General features: G+C 38.9%; 1 protein-coding gene across 9 annotated transcripts in view; it reads left to right on the forward strand.

Moving 5' to 3' along the window:
* Positions 1-18,784: 18,784 nt before the first annotated feature.
* elna (elastin a) overlaps positions 18,785-20,929 on the forward strand; it is an 83,330-nt gene continuing 81,185 nt past the window's right edge. For 8 of the 9 annotated variants that reach the window (XM_057838870.1, XM_057838874.1, XM_057838872.1 and 5 more), the window contains exon 1: positions 18,785-19,075. In XM_057838870.1, coding sequence (XP_057694853.1) covers positions 19,000-19,075 — 76 coding nt within the window. In that variant the 5' untranslated portion in view covers positions 18,785-18,999. The remainder of the gene's footprint in view (positions 19,076-20,929) is intronic. The other variant, XM_057838869.1, reaches the window with a different exon arrangement.

Below are 20,929 nucleotides of genomic sequence, written 5' to 3' on the forward strand. Positions count from 1 at the left end.
GCAAGAGGCCGAGTGTCGAAAGAGAACGCCACAAAGACGAGATTGTTGAAATTATGAATTAAAAAAATTATAAAGCAAATGTGACACACAGAAGGGCTTGCTAAAATTTGTTTAAATATATTGTTCTATGTAAATCAGCCAAGGTAGCCCCCCGCATTTTTACCACACCAAATCTGGCCCCCTTTGCAAAAGGTTTTGACACACCTGTTTAACGTCTTTCACTTGGTACCAGCTAAATATTATTCATAAAATAATGATGGTGGAAGAAATAAGCATCTTGAATTTGAAACTGTATGTTGTCGGCGATTAGGCTCGCAATGATCTTAATTGTGGTTGTCAGCCCAAAACCCTCTAAATATACTGTATATTAAATGCATCTTGCCAGATATAAAATGACTACTACATAATCTGTAGTGATCGTTTGGTGCCCAGTTTTCTCGTCGAATTGCAGCAGTCCATCTCGCTCTCCTCTCCGGGTCTCTCGGAATACGGCAGAACTTCAAGTCTCTCCGTTCTCTGTTATTGCAACCAACCGCCACACACGCCTCCACCATTTTGATTATTTATGTTAACGAGCAGAAAAACACGCTATAATAGGAGGAATTTACATAGCGGTAATGCTTAAACCCGACGAGCTGACGGACAATATGGCGCGGAGGCGTGGTTGTGACGTCATGTGAGTAGGGTCTATAGGTAGAACAAGGGAAAAATACACACCAAGTAAAATGTTCAAAGCAAATGGGCTTCCGTTGTTTCCAAGTATAGGTTAATCTAATCTCGATTGCATCATTTGTCCTTTGATAAATATAAAATGTATCTATGTTATCATTCAACTCAACTCTGGGCTTGTGTGCTAATTTTTCCTTTTTTCCTCTTGAATTATAAAGCATTGGAATAATGCAGATATCTTTAAGTGTTAAACTTTTTGCATTTCACAATGAAGAATTAAAAGTCATTTGGTCAGATCTTGGATTGCATTTCTCTCAGTTAACATTTGTTTTCTTAATGTTTTGTTAACAACAGCTTGAAAGAACATGACTGAATGTGATCCAGATGAAACTACAACCACAGTTTTCAGTAGATTTATTTCTGTTACCAAACAGAAAAGTCCCTTCACTGCTATAAAGATGAAAGCTGTTTTCTGAAGCAGACCTACTGAAACTAAGAAAACATGTTTTCTATGATTTTTTTTTCCTTTTAGACATTCGTTTTCTAAACAAATAGCCATCCTAATTGAGCTAATAACTCAATAATTCAGCAAAAAAGGCTTTTTCAATATGCTACAATCATTTCAAACTGTAGTAAATTTCTGATATTTTGATTAAGTCATCCTAGGGGTAGTCCCCTGATGAAACATGTTTGAAACACTCCTCAATACCTATAGAAACATAAGAAAGATCAAACTCAAGAGTGGACATCTGATTACACTCAATGTGTCCACATGCTGAGCGGACCAAAACGGGCTACAGAACAAGTGCTGTGCTGGGAACACTGGGATGTTTTCATTTCTCCAGTCACAACAATCTTACATTAACATGGTAGAGAACAATGATGCCAAACACTTCCTGAACAATTTCAGAGGATCGTTCACATACATACATACTGTAGTTGTATCCCATTAAAAATCCACATCTCCGTGCCAAAAACTACATCCAGAAATGAACATGCCAAACCAAGTTATCTGAACGTGAGAAAACAATGAAGCCAATAAAAATTCCGGAAAAGGCCTTTGCAGTTGAAAAGTCTGTTTCTTTCAGAGCCTGGAAAGTCGTACAAAAATTTTGATGTGACGACACACAATAAATATGACGGCTTTGCGTGAGAGAACTTCAGCAAAACACTTGAGACCTCAGAAGGGATGAACTTCACGAGAGCTCAGTTACTATCATTGACGGATGACTGTGCATCTGTTTTTCCTGTACTTTTTGCAACACTTATTAAAAAAAGAAAAGAGTAAGACCACCATTTTAGCTCTCTTTTAGCTCTTGAGGAAACTGTCAATCATCCTCCCAGCTATTATTAACATTATAATGCTTACTTCTTGGAGTGGGACCCTCTTGTTACCTCACGATACGATACGATTTGCGATGCAAAGCTCACGATAACGATGATCTGACGATATGGCGATACAACGATTATCGATACATTGGTCAGGAAATCATTCTAGGATATTCTATAAACAACTAATAAACAGAAAAAACAAGCTTCTGCTGTGAATTGGAATGAATTTATCACTAGTAGACGTCCAATCCATTTGAACTGGGAGGGTGAACGTCTTTAGCCGTCATTGGCAGTCAATGCCAGGCAATGAGGTAATTTTGGGCCATTTAAGGTCATTTACCTGTTGATTTTGGGGTATTTTATGGGTCACTTCCTGTTTATTTTGCGTTTACAGAACAGGAAGTGACCTGGGAATCACCCAAATGCTTACGCAGTGACTCAAACTCAACAGGAAATGACCTGTAAATGAACAGGAAGGAACCTGTAAATGCCCTGAAATTGGACAGAATGACTGCGAATGCTCTGGTTTCGAATGAATGAACATTCCCAGTCTAAATAGATTGGGCGTCGAGGACCGTCAATGGCAGCCTTACAGTTATCTGAGACACCATCATGGTGGAAGATTTTGGTAGCAACTGGTTGGTTGCTTTTTTTTTTTTTTTTTTTTTAAACATTGACACCTTTTTAAAACGACATCTCGATTCTTGGCAGGAGCATATCGATAACCTTTTGGGATACAAAGTATCACGATATATCACCATTTCGATATTTTGTCGCACCTCTACTTACTTCCAGTTAGTGATGCGATATGCAACAAAGGTTTAACTGTATAATGGCAACAGTTTCAATCTGGAATCTTTCTGTTGAAATGATTTTCAGTAGAGGTAGAATAGCATTTTAAAACATACTGTGTTCACTTCAACCTTAGAGGTTCTATTGTATTCATAAAATGTCGTTGCTTCATTTCTCACACTAAAAGCTGAGGCATTGCTTGAGTGGTAAATCACCCTATCTGCCCTAATAATTCCTTTCAGGGGCGGCATAAGGAAGTTTTAACAATGTCAAGGAAGTGTGTTTTTGTGTATGAGGGAAATGAGTCTAACAGTACGAAAGTATTCTAAAAAAGTGGGTTAAAAACTGAAGTTGTATTCTGCAATATTAGCCTCAGAAACTGTTGGTACCCAAGTTGTGATGGAACAGGAAATGTCACTGTTATCCACTTATGATAACGTCACTGTTTTAGGAGAAAGTTTTCCCATGTCTTAAGTTTCCCCCGTAATGGCTTGTCACCATCTCACTTAATGATTACGCTATCTTAAGCGTATCTTTCACTGGACATCAAGTGGCATGATGAAAAGCCATATCATCAGTGTCTACACTGCCTAAGAATTCCTTCTCCCGCTCAGACAAGCTTTGTAGTATATCAAACATTCCAGGATCTGATAACTTAACCAAAAGCCTGAGAACTATGATAAGGCAAAAACATAATTCAACAATTGTTAAGCATTCAAAATTCTCTGGACTCTGCATTGCCGTTTCCTATCTGATTATTGGTTAAAATGCAATCAAATGTTTTTGGGGAAAGCTTATAAACAGCGTTAAATAAAGACTGAGTCACCACCATTAAATACCCATACCCCAAATTAACCCTGTAAGTACCCCAAAATAACCCCTAAATCTCAAAATAACTATCCAAAACCATGTATTATATCTCATTGTACTGTCCTCGGCAAGATGTTGGAGCTAAGTCCTAGCTAGACAGCTAAGCTCTGAAATGACGATATCAGAGGTTCGTGTGGTTTGCTGGCTTTATTCAGCTGACATCAACACTTTCAGAATAAAACAAAAATTAAAATGAAATGAAATCAGTTTCATCTTCAATAACAGCAAATCAAATTTGTTTTCATGACTAGCTTCTGATACAGCAATAAGAATCCACACGAACGATTAGCATTTATCAGTTAATGTCCGCACGTCATCAAAAACAATCACATTAAGTCGCCCCAAGTACTCGAGCACAATTGAAAATGCACAATAAACAGTACAAAATGTGTTACCTACAGGTGTTGCCTATTTGGATGCGCCACAAGCAACAAATATGCTTGCAGCTCTTTCCCCTTCTTCGTGCGAGCAAATGGCCCTTCCTCGTGTGTGTGCGTGCGGTCTTTTTTGTGTGCGCAAATATGTTCCTTTTCGTGTGTACATGCATTCTTCAAAACAAAAGCCTATATTATTTAAAACAAAAACAAAAAACACTAAAGACTACGGCGTCGTGAAGTCGAAATCACGTAAGTCGGGTACGTTGTAACCTAGGACTACTTGTATTTGTTGTGCTTATTAGGTAAGTCACTGTTCTATTTTATTTTAGCCGAAGCTTTATTATATTGAAACAAAGTAGGATGAACATGAAAACATGACTTCTTTGATACTTGATGATTGATCTTTAGCTCATTATAAAAACAAATTTGACTATTTCAACATAACTTTATGATAACATATGACTTGATATATGATGGAGATGAGGTCCAAGCCCATCATATAACAGTTAATCAAAGCGACTAGCCAAGAGAACAAAATGCAGCAAATCATGCAGCTCAAAGGAGGATGAAATCGTTTTTCATATGTCATTTTTAATCCCAATGTTTAATTTTCAAAGGAATGAACCCACTTATTTGGAAGTACCACTTTGAAACCTTTTTATGACCTGAACAAATAATTAATAGAAAGCATTAAAACTTGCATATGTTCTTTCATTCCGCGAGTTCTTTTCTCTGAGTTCAATCACATTCATTAAACTAGTTGGACATACAGAAACTTGGATGTTCTGCTCAATTGCACGCATGATTGTTCTTAAAAATGTTAATGCCAAAACATGAGTCACTCTGTGGTCTGCAGGTCTGGGCCCTTGCAAAAGCTCATCAGTTTTCCCCCGGTGCCTGATGTTCACTACCCCATCTGGAGCCCAGTCTGGGTGAATATATCACACTTTGAAAATGGGCCAGTCTCCTTTTTTGTGACTTGCCATGTAATGGTATTTCTCACTTTGCAGTATGTGGTTTTCCTTGACCACACCACTACTCTTTAAGTTTGGAAATAATGATATATATATATATATATATTTTAAATTTATTTAGTTATGCATTAAAGCTGATGTTAAAGATAACTAAACATTATTTTGCATCTCTGTAACAGAACATAATAATAAAGTATTAAAATACCTCATTTTTTCCCCCCTCTCTGGTTATCCTTCAAAATTGAATGAAAATATTTTAATTTTGAAAAACATTGACTGGGCATAGCCAGTATCATATCCAAGAAGACTTGGGGATTGTATGACATGACTCGCGGGCCACATGTGGCCCAGTCGGCATCACTGTGCAGCCTGCCTAAGCGCCTCAGAAATGAAACCAAGCAAGTATTTATTCTGCACACACAATACTAGTTTGTTGCTTTTAATTTGAGAAGCAGTAGACAACTGCATGCGCTAACAGTCATGTGAAAAAATTTGGGCACCCCACTAAATATTCAGTTCTTTATTAAGAAATGTTCACTTATCAATGTCTGATTTAGTTTTTCTTTATCTCTGGAAAAGAAAGTGATTTAATTGCAGGTAAACAACAACAATTAACAATGTTTTACTCATTAAACCAAATATATAAACAAAAATGCATATTCTAACTCAGGAAAAAGTTAGGACTCCCTACCACCTAATTGCTAGTGTTACCCCCTTTGGCTGAAATAACTTCAGTGAGACGCTTTTTGTAACCATCTACCAGTCTTTGACATCGGTCTGAAGAAGGTTTGCCCCACTCCTCAGCGCAGAATACTTTCAGCTGTGAGATGTTTGAGGGGTTTCTCACATGTACAGCCCGTTTCAAGTCACCCTACAACGTCTCAATGGGATTAGGATCTGGGCTTTGACTCGGCCATTCCAGGACTCTCCATTCCTTCCTTTTCAGCCAGTCCTTGGTGGATTTACTGGTATGATTTGGGTCAGGGTTGCAGGGTCCAGTTTCGCTTCAGCTTTAATTCTTTCACAGATGATCTCACATGTTCTTTAAGCACCCTCTGATACACGATAGAATTCATGGTGGATTTTATGATGGTGAGCTGGCCAGATCGTGCTGTAGCAAAGCATCCCCAAACCATGACACTTCCACCTCCATGCTTCACAGTTGGTATGAGGTTCTTTTCATGGAATGCTGTATTGGGTTTACGCCAAACATGTCCTCTATTCTGGTGTCCAAATAATTCAATTGTAGATTCATGTGTTCAAAGAACATTATTCCAGAAGTCCTAATCTTTTTTACATTCACTTTGGCAAACTTCAGTCCGGCCTTCATGTTCTTCTGGGAAAGAAAAGGTCTCCTCCTTGCACACCTCCCATTAAGGTTAAACTTTTGAAGTCTCTTTCTGCGGCATGCACTTTCACATCAACAGTAGCAAGAGCCTGCTGTAGGTCCTGTGATGACATTTTGTGGTTTTTGGAGACTTCTTTTAGCATCTTGCGGTCTGCTCTGGGTAAACATGCTTGGATGGCCAGACCTGGGCATGTTGGCAGTTGTTTTGAATGTCCTCCACTTGTAGAGATCCCTTACCAGAATCATAAGTGTCTACTATCTTCTTTCTGAAAGCCTCAGACAGCTCCTTTGATCGCACCTAGTTGTTTTCTCTCTTTTTCAACAGTCAGTCACTTTTGAAAGTATTCTGCATTGAGGAGTAGCGCAAACTTTCTTGAGACCGATGTCAAAGACTGCTAGATGGCTACAAAAAGCGTCTCACTGAGGTTATTTCAGCCAAAGGGGGTAACACTAGCTATTAAGTGGTTGTGTCTTAACTTTTTCCTCTGTTAGAATATGCATTTTTTTTTTATATAATTGGTTTAATGATTAAAACAATGTTAATTTTTGTTTTTTTTTCCAGCAATTAAATCACTTTCTTTCCAGAGATAAGAAAAACAAGATCAGACAGTGATGTGTGAACATTTCATAATAAAGAACTGAATATTTAGTGGGGTGTCCTAACTTTTTCACATGACTTTTTAAGTAAGCAGGAACAAGTGGAACGCTTGCCTACAGGCTATCCTTCAAAATGTTAGACTACGTTAACAGAGAAAAGTTGATACTGCATGCTGCGTTCTCAATGAGAGATGGACTAAAAATATTAATAATTTACTCAAGTCCAAGGTAACGTCATGTGCTTAATAGGTGCCTCACAGGTTGCTGTGCTTATTCATTCATTCATTCATTCATTCATTCATTCATTCATTCATTCATTCATTCATTCATTCATTCATTCATTCATTCCATCTATCCTCACAAGGGTCGCAGACATGCTGGAGCTTATCGCAGTCAGCTAAATAGTAACCCTGAGCAGAAATCGAGCATAGTTTTATTAATCAGGAATTGGTGCCTACATCAAAATTAAGTCAAAATAAAAATCATGCTATTGATGTACTGTAAGTAAATCAGTGAACTTTATCAGAGCAGGAGCACTTCATCACACTTTGATGCATTGTTGGAGGTGGCTAAATAGAAGTAGCATGTGATTAAAATAGAAAATATACTTTTTTTAAATTTATTTTATTTTTTAATTAATGAAGGATAACACGAGAAACAAATGAGTTCAAGTTGTTGTTGGTCCAATACCTGGTCACACTAAAAAATCATGTGGCCCACCCCAACTGAAAATAATCACCCTGGTCAGTATGGAAGCATAAAATTCCAGTTAGGTAGCGATGGAAATGGCGCTGTGGAGTGGTACCTGTCCCAGCACCCTCCAATGGGGTAGGAACTCCTCTAGTGTAGAGTGGTACGCCGACAAACCAAACGGTACACCACATTTGTAGTCAATGACTTTTCATCATACGGCTACAGCAAGGGTGGGCAAGCTATTCCACCAAGGGCCACAGTGGGTGCGGGTTTTCTGTTCCAATTGGAAGCCCTTTTCACCAATCTAGTGTCTTGCAAGCGCAATCAGTTGATCACAGTTAGGTGCTTCTTGTTTCAACAGAAACTTCATTGGTTAAACTGTCTGTCGTGGATCAGTTGGAACAAAGACCAGGACCCACTACGGCCCTTGAGGAGCGGGTTGCCCATGCCTGCGCTACTGTGAATACTAATGCGTGCTAAATATTGCTGTTGCTGGCAGCAGAAGCAGCGTCTCACCTGCAGTGGAAATGCAAGAGAAATCAGCGTCTAGCAATTTGAACAGTATCCTGGGGAATAAATTTAAAATGTTACACTCAGTGGAAACATGCCTATGTGGAACAAGAGTTGCCCAGCAGAGTGGGGCCAGCGTCACTCTGTGGCCCTCTGCATGATGACTATCTCAGCAGACAACCAGTAAAACATCCCACAAGAAGATGTAGACACTGAACCATTGAACAAGGGCTCATTGTATCTATAGCATCCCATATGTGGAGCGTTACACAGCAATTTCCCACAAATGCTACAAGTAGTGCACACGACAAAGAGAAAACAAGACAAAAACAGCACCATCTGTGCATGTGCACTTGTCATTTGAACATGGAATCAACACAGGCATGGAAGTTAGAGTTTTAGATGCTACCAATACAGATAATGTGTTTTTGTTCAGTTAGCAGATGTTGGATTCATCCCATATGACCTCATGTTCATGCATTATGCTTGTGTCAGAAAGAGCTAGTTTGTGGAATAAAGAATGTTGTTTCGGGCTTTAAACACAAGTATAATAATGCAAGGTCAATGTAAATACCAATATTCCATTGCAGAAACACGACAGCCATAAAAAGAATTCCCAATTTACAGAGCAATAAAGTCCAGTCCCCCAATCCTTCAGTGTTCCGTTTAATCAGACCCTTTTTGACAAAAACAACATTCAGTCTTGTCCAAAGGAAGGGGACCAGACTAAGCTTAAATAGGGAGCGAATGAAATAGTACAAACACTTTTCACGTCCAGAATACACTTGTGCCTCAATTTGTCACAAATCAAACATGGAAAGAATGGTCACATGCAGACGACAACATTTGGTTAATGCACTCCCTGTGTTTTGGTTTCTTATTCATGATTTACCACAATCACGTGAGCTTGTTATTTCATGCAGTGTTTGTGTTCGGAATATTATGCACAGTTGTGATTGGCTGAGGATGTGGTAACCAGCTACAGTGCGACTTTGTGAATATAATGAGTGTAATTGTTTGATTAAATGTCATAAATTCTGTGAAGGTATATAACACCTCAGCAAAATTAACAACTAACTCTGCAAACACTTTTTTATGTATTCACTCTGCCACCTTATTTGCTTTTTAACGCATTTATGTCATGTTCGGTATATTTTAGTAAGGCGTCGTTCTTGAATGTCTCGCTTAAAGAAAAACATAACTGAAACATTATACTGGGAAAAAATCTAAACAAAATGGAACCTAAATACAGCATATATGTACTTTATACTAAATACAGTGACTGGATGGTGCTATGTTAACAATATGTACGTATTTATTTCACCTGAAAATAGCAAACCAATCGTTTCCATTCTATACTGACTTGTAGTTCACTGAATAATTTCTACATCTTTGACGCAAGGACCATGAATGCTGCTAACTTTTGATTTTCAATACTTGAAGACTGAAAACCTTTTAAGTTGATTTAGCCCAGGTAATGGTGCAAATGGTTTAATATTTGGTGGGTGTTGCAACATTTTTTATTCAACCAACCAATTCCAGTGTGTACATCAAACAAAAAGCCAACAGCATTGCGATTCATATAAAACATAGAAACTGAAACCACCTTACAGCACTATCAGGCAAACCAACAGAAGTGTTGAAAGAGTCATATGCTTCTTGTGTAGTTTTCATTGGGTCACCATACCTAATTACATGGGAAATTAGGTTAAAACTTGTATTGTCCTTTACCAAAGCAGATGTTTTTTTTGCCATGTTGGAACCCCTTTTTTCTTAGTTTGCTTTCTTGCTTCAGTGGAGCTTACCCAGCAAAGGTGGATAAAAAACTAGCTGCCGAACAAAACATCACTGATAGCGTAGTGGTGCATTTGCCTGACTTCAGTGCAGGCAGTGTGGGTTCAGTTCTGTTCAGTGACAGAGTGGGTGGTTTGCTGTCTTAATATGTGCCCCTGAACCGGCTGGTGACCAGTTCAATGTCAGTGTCCACTTGTTTGTCAGTCTTCATTTAGTGCTGCACAGTAAAGTATATGGATTTATTTTAACATGGGGAATCCAGTCATTTTGACATGAATTTGAATGTAGTTTGTCTATTCTGAAAATCGTTTTTCAGGGGAAAAACAGGTTTGTAAATTTTCACATAAACTACAACCGTGCTGCAGCTTTGCATAGTAAATAATTTGGTTTATCTAGATTATGACTCAATACATAACCATCATACACAGTAACTGATGTAATCTCAAATAGATGAGTTTGTTCTGGAAATGAACTACATGGGTTCTCACCTCTTAATCAAGTAAAATGTATAAATAAATTTCTAATAGTCTGAACTAAGTTTTGGCCAAACCTGCCATAAATCAGCATGAGGAAGTATGAACACTAACAGTGGATGCCACTACTATGACGAATGCTGTGTGTTTTGGAAAGTAATGTACATCCCATTAGCTTTGTGCAACATGCAGGTCTGTCAGATTTGTTTCATTTGGAGTAATGACTTTGTCTGCAGCATGCGCCAGTAAAAAGTACCTCTTACTCAGTCTCTTCTATTTCAAATTCCAAAACGACAACAAAATATGGACAATGGCATTCCTGCCAGCACTGACGTAGTTCCAGACCAATGCATGGAATTTGAGCCAAAGCGAATCCGTTATTGTGGAGTTTGGAATCGATTGTGTGTCCTGCTGTGACAAAATGAAGTTGTAGCAAGTGCAAATGGCATTTTATTCTTGTAATGCTCCGTAGGTTTATAATTTTAGAGGCATCAATTTGAAACTCCATCTTACATTACAATAGTTAATTAAATCTAATTCAAAAATACTAAGCTAATGACTGAGCCTCAACTTGTTTGTTCTGCAGATTCATTATGCTACTGCATAACATGATATATGCAAGTCCTTTCATTTCATTTCAAGACCAGATTCAAACAAAACAAAAAAACAAAAACTGAAGAGCACAGCCAAAAAATAGCCACTTGCAGACTCGTTGAATTAGTTGAATTACATTGACAAGTTGACAAATATTACATAGCTTTATGTGTCTTAACACAAAATGATGAAGGAAATGAACAGGAAGCACATCACTGCATAATTATTTTTTTTGCTATACGGGTATCTTGTTAGATTGTTATTCCATTGTTCTGGAATTCATATGTAAGTCTTTAGCTATGCTTCAAATGGAGTTCTTTAATTTCACCTTGAGAACTGCAGCCATCATGACATCTGGTGATTTTTTGTGTGTTTAAAATGTCTATCCAAAACATCTGCCCACATTCCTTAATAGGAATAGAGACACATTTTCCAATTTAGGGGTTGTTTGTGGCAACGAATCCCAAAGAGAATTTGATGACCAACCCTCACTGGAATTTCTTGCTAGCATCAAGTCTAACAACCGTATGATAACTGAAAACTAGTACAATCGCTTATTACATTATTTCTCAAATAGTGGGGCACGCCCCCTAGGGGGCGCAGAGCGATGCCAGGGGTGGCGCATGTGTCCTCGGAGAATATACTTTTTTGGCATGCTAGAATGAAATGTAATTGCACATCCACTGAGTAGGTGGCAGTGGTTCTCATTTTCAGAGTGCTCGCAGTATTTTTGAACCAAAAAAGAGCACACAGCAAAGAGCACTGGAGATATGAAGAGCTAAGACAAGGAAATATGACAAAGCGGATGTAACGTTTGGCTTTGACTTTTACTACAGTGGGAGATGAGGAAAGACCAGTCTGTTTACTGTGTATAAAAATATTTGCTGCGGACCGCAGGAAGCCAAATCAAAGAAGACTTCACTTCGAGACATTAGACCCCAATCACACTGATAAGTCGCTTAATTCTTTTTCAATTAAAAAGTATCAAATATTGCCAACAATAGTCCCACTTTGTCAGTGTTCCATCGATAAACCAGCCAGCACTGTTAGCATCATAGGTGGCATACCTAGATGCTTACTGCAAAATAACCCCACACCTTAGCAAAGGAGCTGATACCACCTGCAGCAAAAATTAAAACTCATTTTTTTTGTTTTTGTTCTATTCATTTTTGTTTTTTGTTTGTTCTGTCAAATTGTTTGGCATGTTGTCCTCATGAGTTAATGTTGCTAATCAATTTGAATTTATAATTATTTATTGATCTTATTTTTCAGTATCAAATGGTCAAGAATGATAATTTTAGTGTAATTTTAGTTTGGATATGTCTTTTTTTGATTCAGATAAATTGATGCACTTTAAGTCTTTTCTGTTACAAATTAAACAATGTTAATAAAGTTAAACTTGATTGTAAGTTTATCTACTGAACTTTTTTTCTCTAATATTAAAAAGGACACAATGATATGCAGGGATGTACATGTAATGATAACAATAATTTTACAGACAAATGATACTATTTACAGTGGCGGCAGAGGGTTGAGCGGGTTGCTGGGTGGGGTGAGTAACAGAAAATAATCTAGATGCACTGGCTCATTAAAACAAGACTATCCTATTCTGTTTAGTTTTTAAAGTCAAAAGTTATAAGAGTGTGTTATTTACCCATTGTGTAAAAGCCTACAAATAAAATACCAGATAGCAAAATATTTTTTTAAAAATTGTATAAAACTCAGTCTTCTTGCTTCAACTATCATACTCCAGAGAAAACATAGGTTTTTGCAATCTGTACCACCATTTGAGAGACAACACAGGGAGCAGTTGGAGGAACATTTGGAAATACAAAGCAAGCGCTGGAAAGGAGAGGAATGTATACAGAATATACTGTACATTGCTGGCCAAAAGTATTGGCACCCCTGCAATTCTGTCAGATAATGCTCAATTTCTCCCAGAAAATGATTGCATTTAGAAATGCTTTGGTAGTAATATCTTCATTTATTTTGCTTGCAATTAAAAAACACAAAAGAGAGTGGGGGGGGGGGGGAATAAATCTTTGCACAAAACTCCAAAAATGGGCCGGACAAAAGTATGGTCACCCTTTGAAAAATCATGTGATGCTTCCCTAATTTAATTTCCCTAATAACAGGTGGTGGCAATAACAAAATCACATTTGAAGCAAGTTAAAATGGATTAAAGTTGACTCAACTTCTGTCCTGTGTCCTTGTAAATACCACATTGAGCATGGAGAAAAGAAAGAAGACCGATGAACTGTCTGAGGACTTGAGAAGCAAAATTGTGAGGAAGCATTGTCAATCTCAAGGCTACAAGTTCATCTCCAAAGACCTGAATGTTCCTGTGTCTACTGTGCGCAGTGTCATCATTATGTGTAAAGCCCATGGCACTGTGGCTAACCTCCCTATATATGGACGGAAAAGAAAAAATGACTAGAGATTTCAATGAAAGATTGCACGGATGGTGGATATAGAACCTCGACTAACAAGTTCAAGCTGTCCTGCAGTCCGAGGGTACAACAGTGTCAACCCATACTATCCTTCGGTGTCTAAATGAAAAGGGATTTTATGGAAGGATACCCAGAAAGACCCCACTTCTGTCTCAGAGACATAAAAAAGCCAGGCTTCGGTTTGCCAAAACTTACCTCCGAAGGCCAAAAACATTTTGGAAGAATGTTCTCTGGTCAGATGAGACAAAAGTAGAGCTTTTTGGGAAAAGGCATCAACATATAGAGTTTACAGGAAAAAAACGAGGCCTTCAAAGAAACGAACGCGGTCCCCACAGTCAAACATAGCAGAAGTTCCCTGATGTTTTGGGGTTGCATTGCTGCCTCTGGCACTGGACTGCTTGACCGTGTGCATGGCATTATCAAGTCTGAAGGTCTGAAGACTACCAACAAATTTTGTAGCATAATGTAGGGCCCAGTGTGAGAAAGCTGAGTCTCCCTCAGGAGACCATGGATCTCCATTATGGCCATGGACATCATGGGTCTTCCAACAGGACAATGACCCAAAACACACTTCAAAAAGCACTAGAAAATGTTTTGCGTGAAAGCACTGGAGACTTCTAAAGTGGCTAGCAATGAGTCCAGATCTGAATCCCACAGAACACTTGTGGAGAGATCTGAAAATGGCAGTTTGGAGAAGGCAACCTTCAAATCTCAGAGACCTGGAACAGTTGGCCAAAGAAGAATGGTCTAAAATTCCAGCGGGCATTGGAAGAAACACATTGATGGATATCGGAAGCAGTTGTTTGCAGTTATTATGTCTAAAGGTTGTGCTACCAAGTATTAGGCTGACGGTGCCAATACTTTAATCTGGCCCATTTTGGAGTTTTGTGTAAAATGACAATGATTTAATTTTTTTTCATTCTCTTTTGTATTTTTTAATTGCAAGCAAAATAAATAAAGATGTTAATACCAAAGCATTTGTAATTGCTATCATTTTTCTGGGAGAAATTGAGCATTATCTGACAGAATTGCAGGGGTGCCAATACTTTTGGCCAGCATTATATGTGACTTAAAATATAGTACTTCAACAGTCTAGAGCAGGGGTCCCCAACCTTTTTTGCACCACGGACCGGTGTGATTTGGGTCTTTTTTTCACGGACCGGTGTCCTGTCAAATTTTGCACCCTTATAAAATTTTGCTCCCAAAGCTTTTGTGGCGGTGAAAAAAGCCCTCTTTTATATTCAGTTGGACTCTCAATGTTATCCAATGGTGCTAAAAAACTATTTACATCATAAACATACATGTGCAACACGGAAATGGCGTAAATTCATGCTTAACGACACGGCGAAGTCGTGAAGTGAGAGGGCTACGTGCAGTTGTTGTGTGCACCTAACATGGCAAACGTAAGTTAATATTTCTTTAAAGAAAGTTTGTAGTGTGTACTTTGGAATCGCTGCATTCGCGGTCCTTTTTAACGTTCCGCGCATGCCAACTTTGTCAGAACACCGGCAATGTGCGGCAGAAAAATACAGCAAATATAAAATAGCATTTGTTTTTAGCCCCGTCGTGTTAAGTGCAGGGAAGAAATACAACTCACCCGCTGAATCAGTCGGAGGCTTGAGTTTGTTTCGTTAAGACGAGATGGTCCCAAGATGGGAGAGTGAGAGAAGCTAGCATCACAAATACACGATGTTGGAAATTGTAGCACAGTTTTCAGCGCGCTCCTAGCGATGTCAGGATATTCTGAAATGACTTTAATCCAGAACTTCGGTAGAGTTGTTGTCTCAAATGTACGTTTAAGGTCGCCGTGATTTGCAATCTCTACAAGCTGATATTCCTGTTGCACAGACATGCTCCAATCACTCGGTTTATTCACATACGGGTCACGAATTCACTCCTTCGCAGTTCGTGGGTCTTTAGTGATTGGGAAGTAGCATAAATTTTGTTTTCTTCGAGGTTGTAGGCACATCTTCTGGCTCGTCAGGTTCCCTTTTCCCCATAAAAAGTCTGTCCAAAGACGTCTGTTATTCAGTCATTCTAGTGTGGGGGCTAGTTATTTCCGGGAAGAAATGTGATTGGCGACGACCTACGTCATACGTTATTATCGAGTCCAAGCGCGCATAGATATACAAAACGAGATTTGGTACTAACATCCCAATCAATGCATTTCTATGACCACCTCCTATCCTGTAGTTGTATATCGAGAGTAGACAGGGATATTGGTGTGTTAAGCGGCACAGGCCAAAGTCAAATGGCCAGAATGCAGTCGTTAATAAATTATTTATTATTTCTGCGCGGCCCAGTACAAAATGCGCCACGGACCGGTACCGGTCCGCGGCCCGGTCGTTGGGGACCCCTGGTCTAGAGCAAGACTGAACGTGACAAGGATGTGTACAAACAGATCCGAGCGGTTTGTATCTGCTGGAGGAAATTGTCAGGTGTGTTATGTGGTAGATGATTTCTTCTAGGTCAAACGAGAAAGTTTATAAAACAGTGGTGAAGCTGGCCTTTTTTGATAGATAGATTACTACAATGAAGAGGTAACAGGAAACAGTTGTACAGTTGGTGTAAGAAATGAAGATGTGGCAAGTTTTTTTTTTTATATATATATTGACTGACTCGATTGGATAGGATCAAAGATGAACCTAAGGTTAGATTTTTGGGGGGGATAAAGTTCTTGGAAGCAAATTTGAACATGGCAATAGTGAGTACACTCTTGGTCGAAAAAGACACTATCTCATCCTAATGAATGGTGAAGTGTATCAGAACTCATTACCACAGTTGTACACTGGCAGACAGAGGAGGAGAATGGACCTGTCAGTCAAGACTACTTGAAAAATACCTACAGTAGCAGAAAGTGAAATAAGGTAGTGAGGGAAGACATGAGGACAGTTTTATGTTAGCGGAAGATGCATAAAACGGCTTGGATGAAAAGGGATGATGCACTGTTCTGACCTCTGATTTGAAAAGATGAAAGGACTCAAAGAATTTGAGAGATAACGCCCTCTGCTGCCCAAATACAGAGGGGCAAATAAGTATTTCGTCAACCACCAATTGTGCAAGTTCTCCTACTTGAAAAGATTAGAGAGGCTTGTAATTGTCAACATGGGTAAACCTCAACCATGAGAGACAGAATGTGAAAAAACAGAAAATCACATTGTTAGATTTTTAAAGAATTTATTTCCAAATTAGAGTGGAAAATAAGTATTTGGTCACCTACAAACAAGCAAGATTTCTGGCTGTCAAAGTGGTCTAGCTTCTTCTAACGAGGTCTAACGAGGCTCCACTCGTTACCTGTATTAATGGCACCTGTTTTAATTCATTATCGGTATAAAAGACACCTGTCCACAACCTAAGTCAGTCACATTCCAAACTCCACTATGGCCAAGACCAAAGAGCTGTCGAAGGACACCAGAGACAAAATTCTAGACCTGCACCAGGCTGGGAAGACTGAATCTGCAATAGGTCAAACGCTTGGTGTAAAGAAATCAACTGTGGGAGCAATTATTAGAAAATGGAAGACATACAAGACCACTGATAATCTCCCTTGATCTGGGGCTCCATGCAGGATCTCACCCCGTGGCGTCAAAATGATAACAAGAACGGTGAGCAAAAATCCCAGAACCACACGGGGGGACCTAGTGAATGACCTACAGAGAGCTGGGACCACAGTAACAAAGGCTACTATCAGTAACACAATGTGCCGCCAGGGACTCAAACGTCTGCACTGCCAGACGTGTCCCCCTGCTGAAGAAAGTATACGTCCAGGCCCGTCTGCGGTACGCTAGAGAGCATTTGGATGATCCAGAAGATGACTGGGTGAATGTGTTATGGTCAGATGAAACCAAAATAGAACTTTTTGGTAGAAACACAGGTTCTCATATTTGGAGGAGAAAGAATACCGGATTGCATCCAAAGAACACCATACCCACTGTGAAGCATGAGGGTGGAAACATCATGCGTTGGGGTTGTTTTTCTGCAAAGGGACCAGGACGACTGATCTGTGTAAAGGAGAAAATGAATGGGGCCATGTATCGAGAGATTTTGAGTGAAAATCTCCTTCCATCAGCAAAGGCATTGAAGATGAGACGTGGCTGGGTCTTTCAGCATGACAATGATCCCAAACAAACAGCCAGGGCAACAAAGGAGTGGCTTCTTAAGAAGCATTTCAAGGTCCTGGAGTTGCCTAGCCAGTCTCCAGATCTCAACCCCATAGAAAATCTGTGGAGGGAGTTGAAAGTCTGTGTTGCCCAATGACAGCCCCAAAACATCACTGCTCTAGAGGAGATCTGCATGGAGGAATGGGCCAAAATACCAGCAACAGTGTGTGAAAAGCATGTGAAGACAAACAGAAAACGTTTGGCCTCCGTTATTGCCAACAAAGGCTACATAACAAAGTATTAAGATGAACTTTTAGTAATGACCAAATACTTATTTTCCACCAGGATTTGCAAATACATTCTTTAAAAACCAAACAATGTGATTTTCTGTTTTTTTTTTCCACATTCTGTCTCTCATGGTTGAGGTTTACCCATGTTGACAATTACAGGCCTCTCTAATATTTTCAAGTGGGAGAACTTGCACAATTAGTGGTTGACTAAATACTTATTTGTCCTACTGGAGTTCAATTGTTGGTTTCATTAATTTTGATGGCTTCTAATCCACACGACGGTCATCATGTTCTGGCACCACTTTACACATTGTGCTTTAGAAATGATTTACAAGAACAATGTGTAAATGCTCTGCTCTGTTGTCGGACAATCTCTCGAGTCCTTCACATATCACAATGGATCAAAGCGCTGCTGCTTCAACTTATGATTCTGGTTAACAGACTGACAGTTGCCATTACTTTTGCAAACTGGCTCAGGATTACGATATAAGACAGGCAGGTGTGTGTTTCATTCAATTGGCATTCTTATCTGTGTTCCATGCCAATTGTGTCCTCACTACCTCCAAGACGGCTTTTAATCATATGCACTGCCAGTCACTATGTCCCTCTGATTGCTGCATGATTCCTCGTGCCGAAGGTGACTTCATAAGGTCTTGTATTTACAGTAATTAAATTTCCCTAGAACCAATGGTAAAATGAAAAATCAAAGCAGCTGGAGACGTAAAGCTCTTTCGAGAGGTAATTGTCAGGCTATGCGGGTCGCTGCTCCTTCGACTTATATCTGACGCTCTCAGATAAGTATGCTTTGTATCCATGCAAGTGTTTGGCAAATACTTCAATTCCTTCATGATGGGGGACTTTCTCTCTTCCACTAAATTTCTCTCTCCCTCTCCCCCCACCCTCTGTCCTTGCTGGCAACAGCACTTGTACTGCTGGCAAGAGTGACCAGAATAAAAACAGCAACAACAGACAAGGAGGAGGGAAAATAGCAAAGTGATCCATTGAAACTGAGGTTTTGCCGACTTTTAATCCCATATTGTTCTCCTTTTTTCCTGGTCGCTACTCAACTTGTGTTAATTAGGTAGCAGAGAATAAAACCATCTCATCTGGAGAAGGGTGGTGCATTTGGGAGCGAGATGGCTAACGGAAAGGTTCAGCTGCTCCTCCATGGACTCTTCCTCGTAGCAGTGATTCAGCCCTCTCTGCAAGGAGGTAAGCATGTGTCCCAGGTCAACTGAAGTTTTAGCTACAGTAGGAACAGGTGCAAACTTGTGATGTTATCTTATACATCAAAAGAAAGTTTTAAACTCGTTCTTTTGGACATAAAAAAAAAAATTGGGAATAAGTTTGACTTTAATGACATTACCTAGCTCTACTTTTATTTTGTTTGTTTGATTCTAGTTTAAATATATACAGTACATGTGATTATTTATAATTATTTTTCTTTGTGTTCTGCATACTTGATGAATCTCTGAATATTTGTGAAATCAAACCACTGTTGAGGAACACTACTTCTTTTTTTTTTTTTTTTTTTTTAATACTTTCATTCTGCCCTACTGCCATCTCACATTATATCAATCATCAAATTTTTACAATGAAGATTTTGTCGACTCCAAGATTGCTGATATTTCATTCAATTATCTCCTGTTTAAAACAGCTTGTAATGCATTATTGTGTCTATAAAAGGCTGTGTTCATCTTAAGTATGCTCTGATAACAAGTGTGCTGAATCATTTCCAAGCAAAGAACTTTGACAACAATCCAAAACTGTCTCAACACTCTAATAAAGAAATTATCTCTGCATGCTCAACAAATGCGTCACACTGTCTACTTCAAGAATGCTGGGTAAATTAGTGCAGGATCCATCCAAAATCTAGCCCCATTAGAAGGAGCGTGTTTTATATTGTATTTTGTATGAAAGGCCATTTATTGCTCTCATAGGTAAAGAAAGCCATTAGAAATTGAAGGTGGATTCTCTTTTGAGTATCGGATGTATCTCCATGTGTATCTGATCACACACTTACACAATACAAAAAGTGTCACTTGTGTAATTAATGCTCCCTTGGGCCAAGATTCTCTAGTAACGGCATACTGATTAATTTACCAATATATTTATGATTGTTGTAGGAATGTGCCGGTATGAGATTTTGACGGTTTAATAACTTCAAGCAAAAATATGGCGGTTTCACTGTATCCCGGTATTGCAATTATAGCTCTAAAATGGGTTATTATGAGATGTATAGGTTTAAAAAAAAAAAAAAATTCCATTGATCAGGATTTTTTAATTTTTTTTCACAACATATTGGCAAATGTTTACAGTGGCAGAGGACTTTACAAAAGTAGGCTAATGGTAGAGAGGAAATTAGTTAGCCATCTTGGCTTGGTAATAAGCAACGCTATCTGCCTTGTTAACAAGCTTACGGTATAATAAATTGTTTTACCATTGCTAGACACACCAAACTAGCTTGAGTGAACTCTCGTAGCTGGTGGGAAACGTTCATGACAGCGTTTACTTAAATGTTGTGTAAAGTGACGGGTGATGGTCACTTAAATGTAAAATCATGTTGGAGGTGTTGCCTGCACGTTGGCTGACCTTACTCCTCTAAGCCGCGGTCGTCTGTTTCTTTTCAGTAGCCAAAATACTCCCATACTAGCGACTTTGTCTATTTTTGCGGGGGGAAAAAGCTCAGGTGTAGATAGAGCAACAACTGGAAGGGGATGGTTGAGCACTGCCGCTCAAAGCCACTGATTTCTCATTACATTTTTTGGGACCTCAAAAATAGCTGATACCGTAACCACAGTATGACGGTAAATTTTAACGGTTTTGAAACCGTGATGTCTTCATACCACGGTAAACTTTGAAAGTGGTAACCGGCACATGCCTAGATTGTTGTTTAAGTTTTAGTTTTTGGCGAGGTTTTTGTTAAGCAAAACTGTTAAAAGCCTCTTTAACAGCTCTATAATCAGGCAAACTACTCTTTTGTTGATAGAATTAAGAATAATTTAGAATGAAAATTGTGTAATTGTCCAAGTGAATTAGGGTACCGTCTCACAGAAATGGTAGAGA

This window comes from Corythoichthys intestinalis, chromosome 6, assembly GCF_030265065.1.
Source record: "Corythoichthys intestinalis isolate RoL2023-P3 chromosome 6, ASM3026506v1, whole genome shotgun sequence".
Taxonomy (NCBI): domain Eukaryota; kingdom Metazoa; phylum Chordata; class Actinopteri; order Syngnathiformes; family Syngnathidae; genus Corythoichthys; species Corythoichthys intestinalis.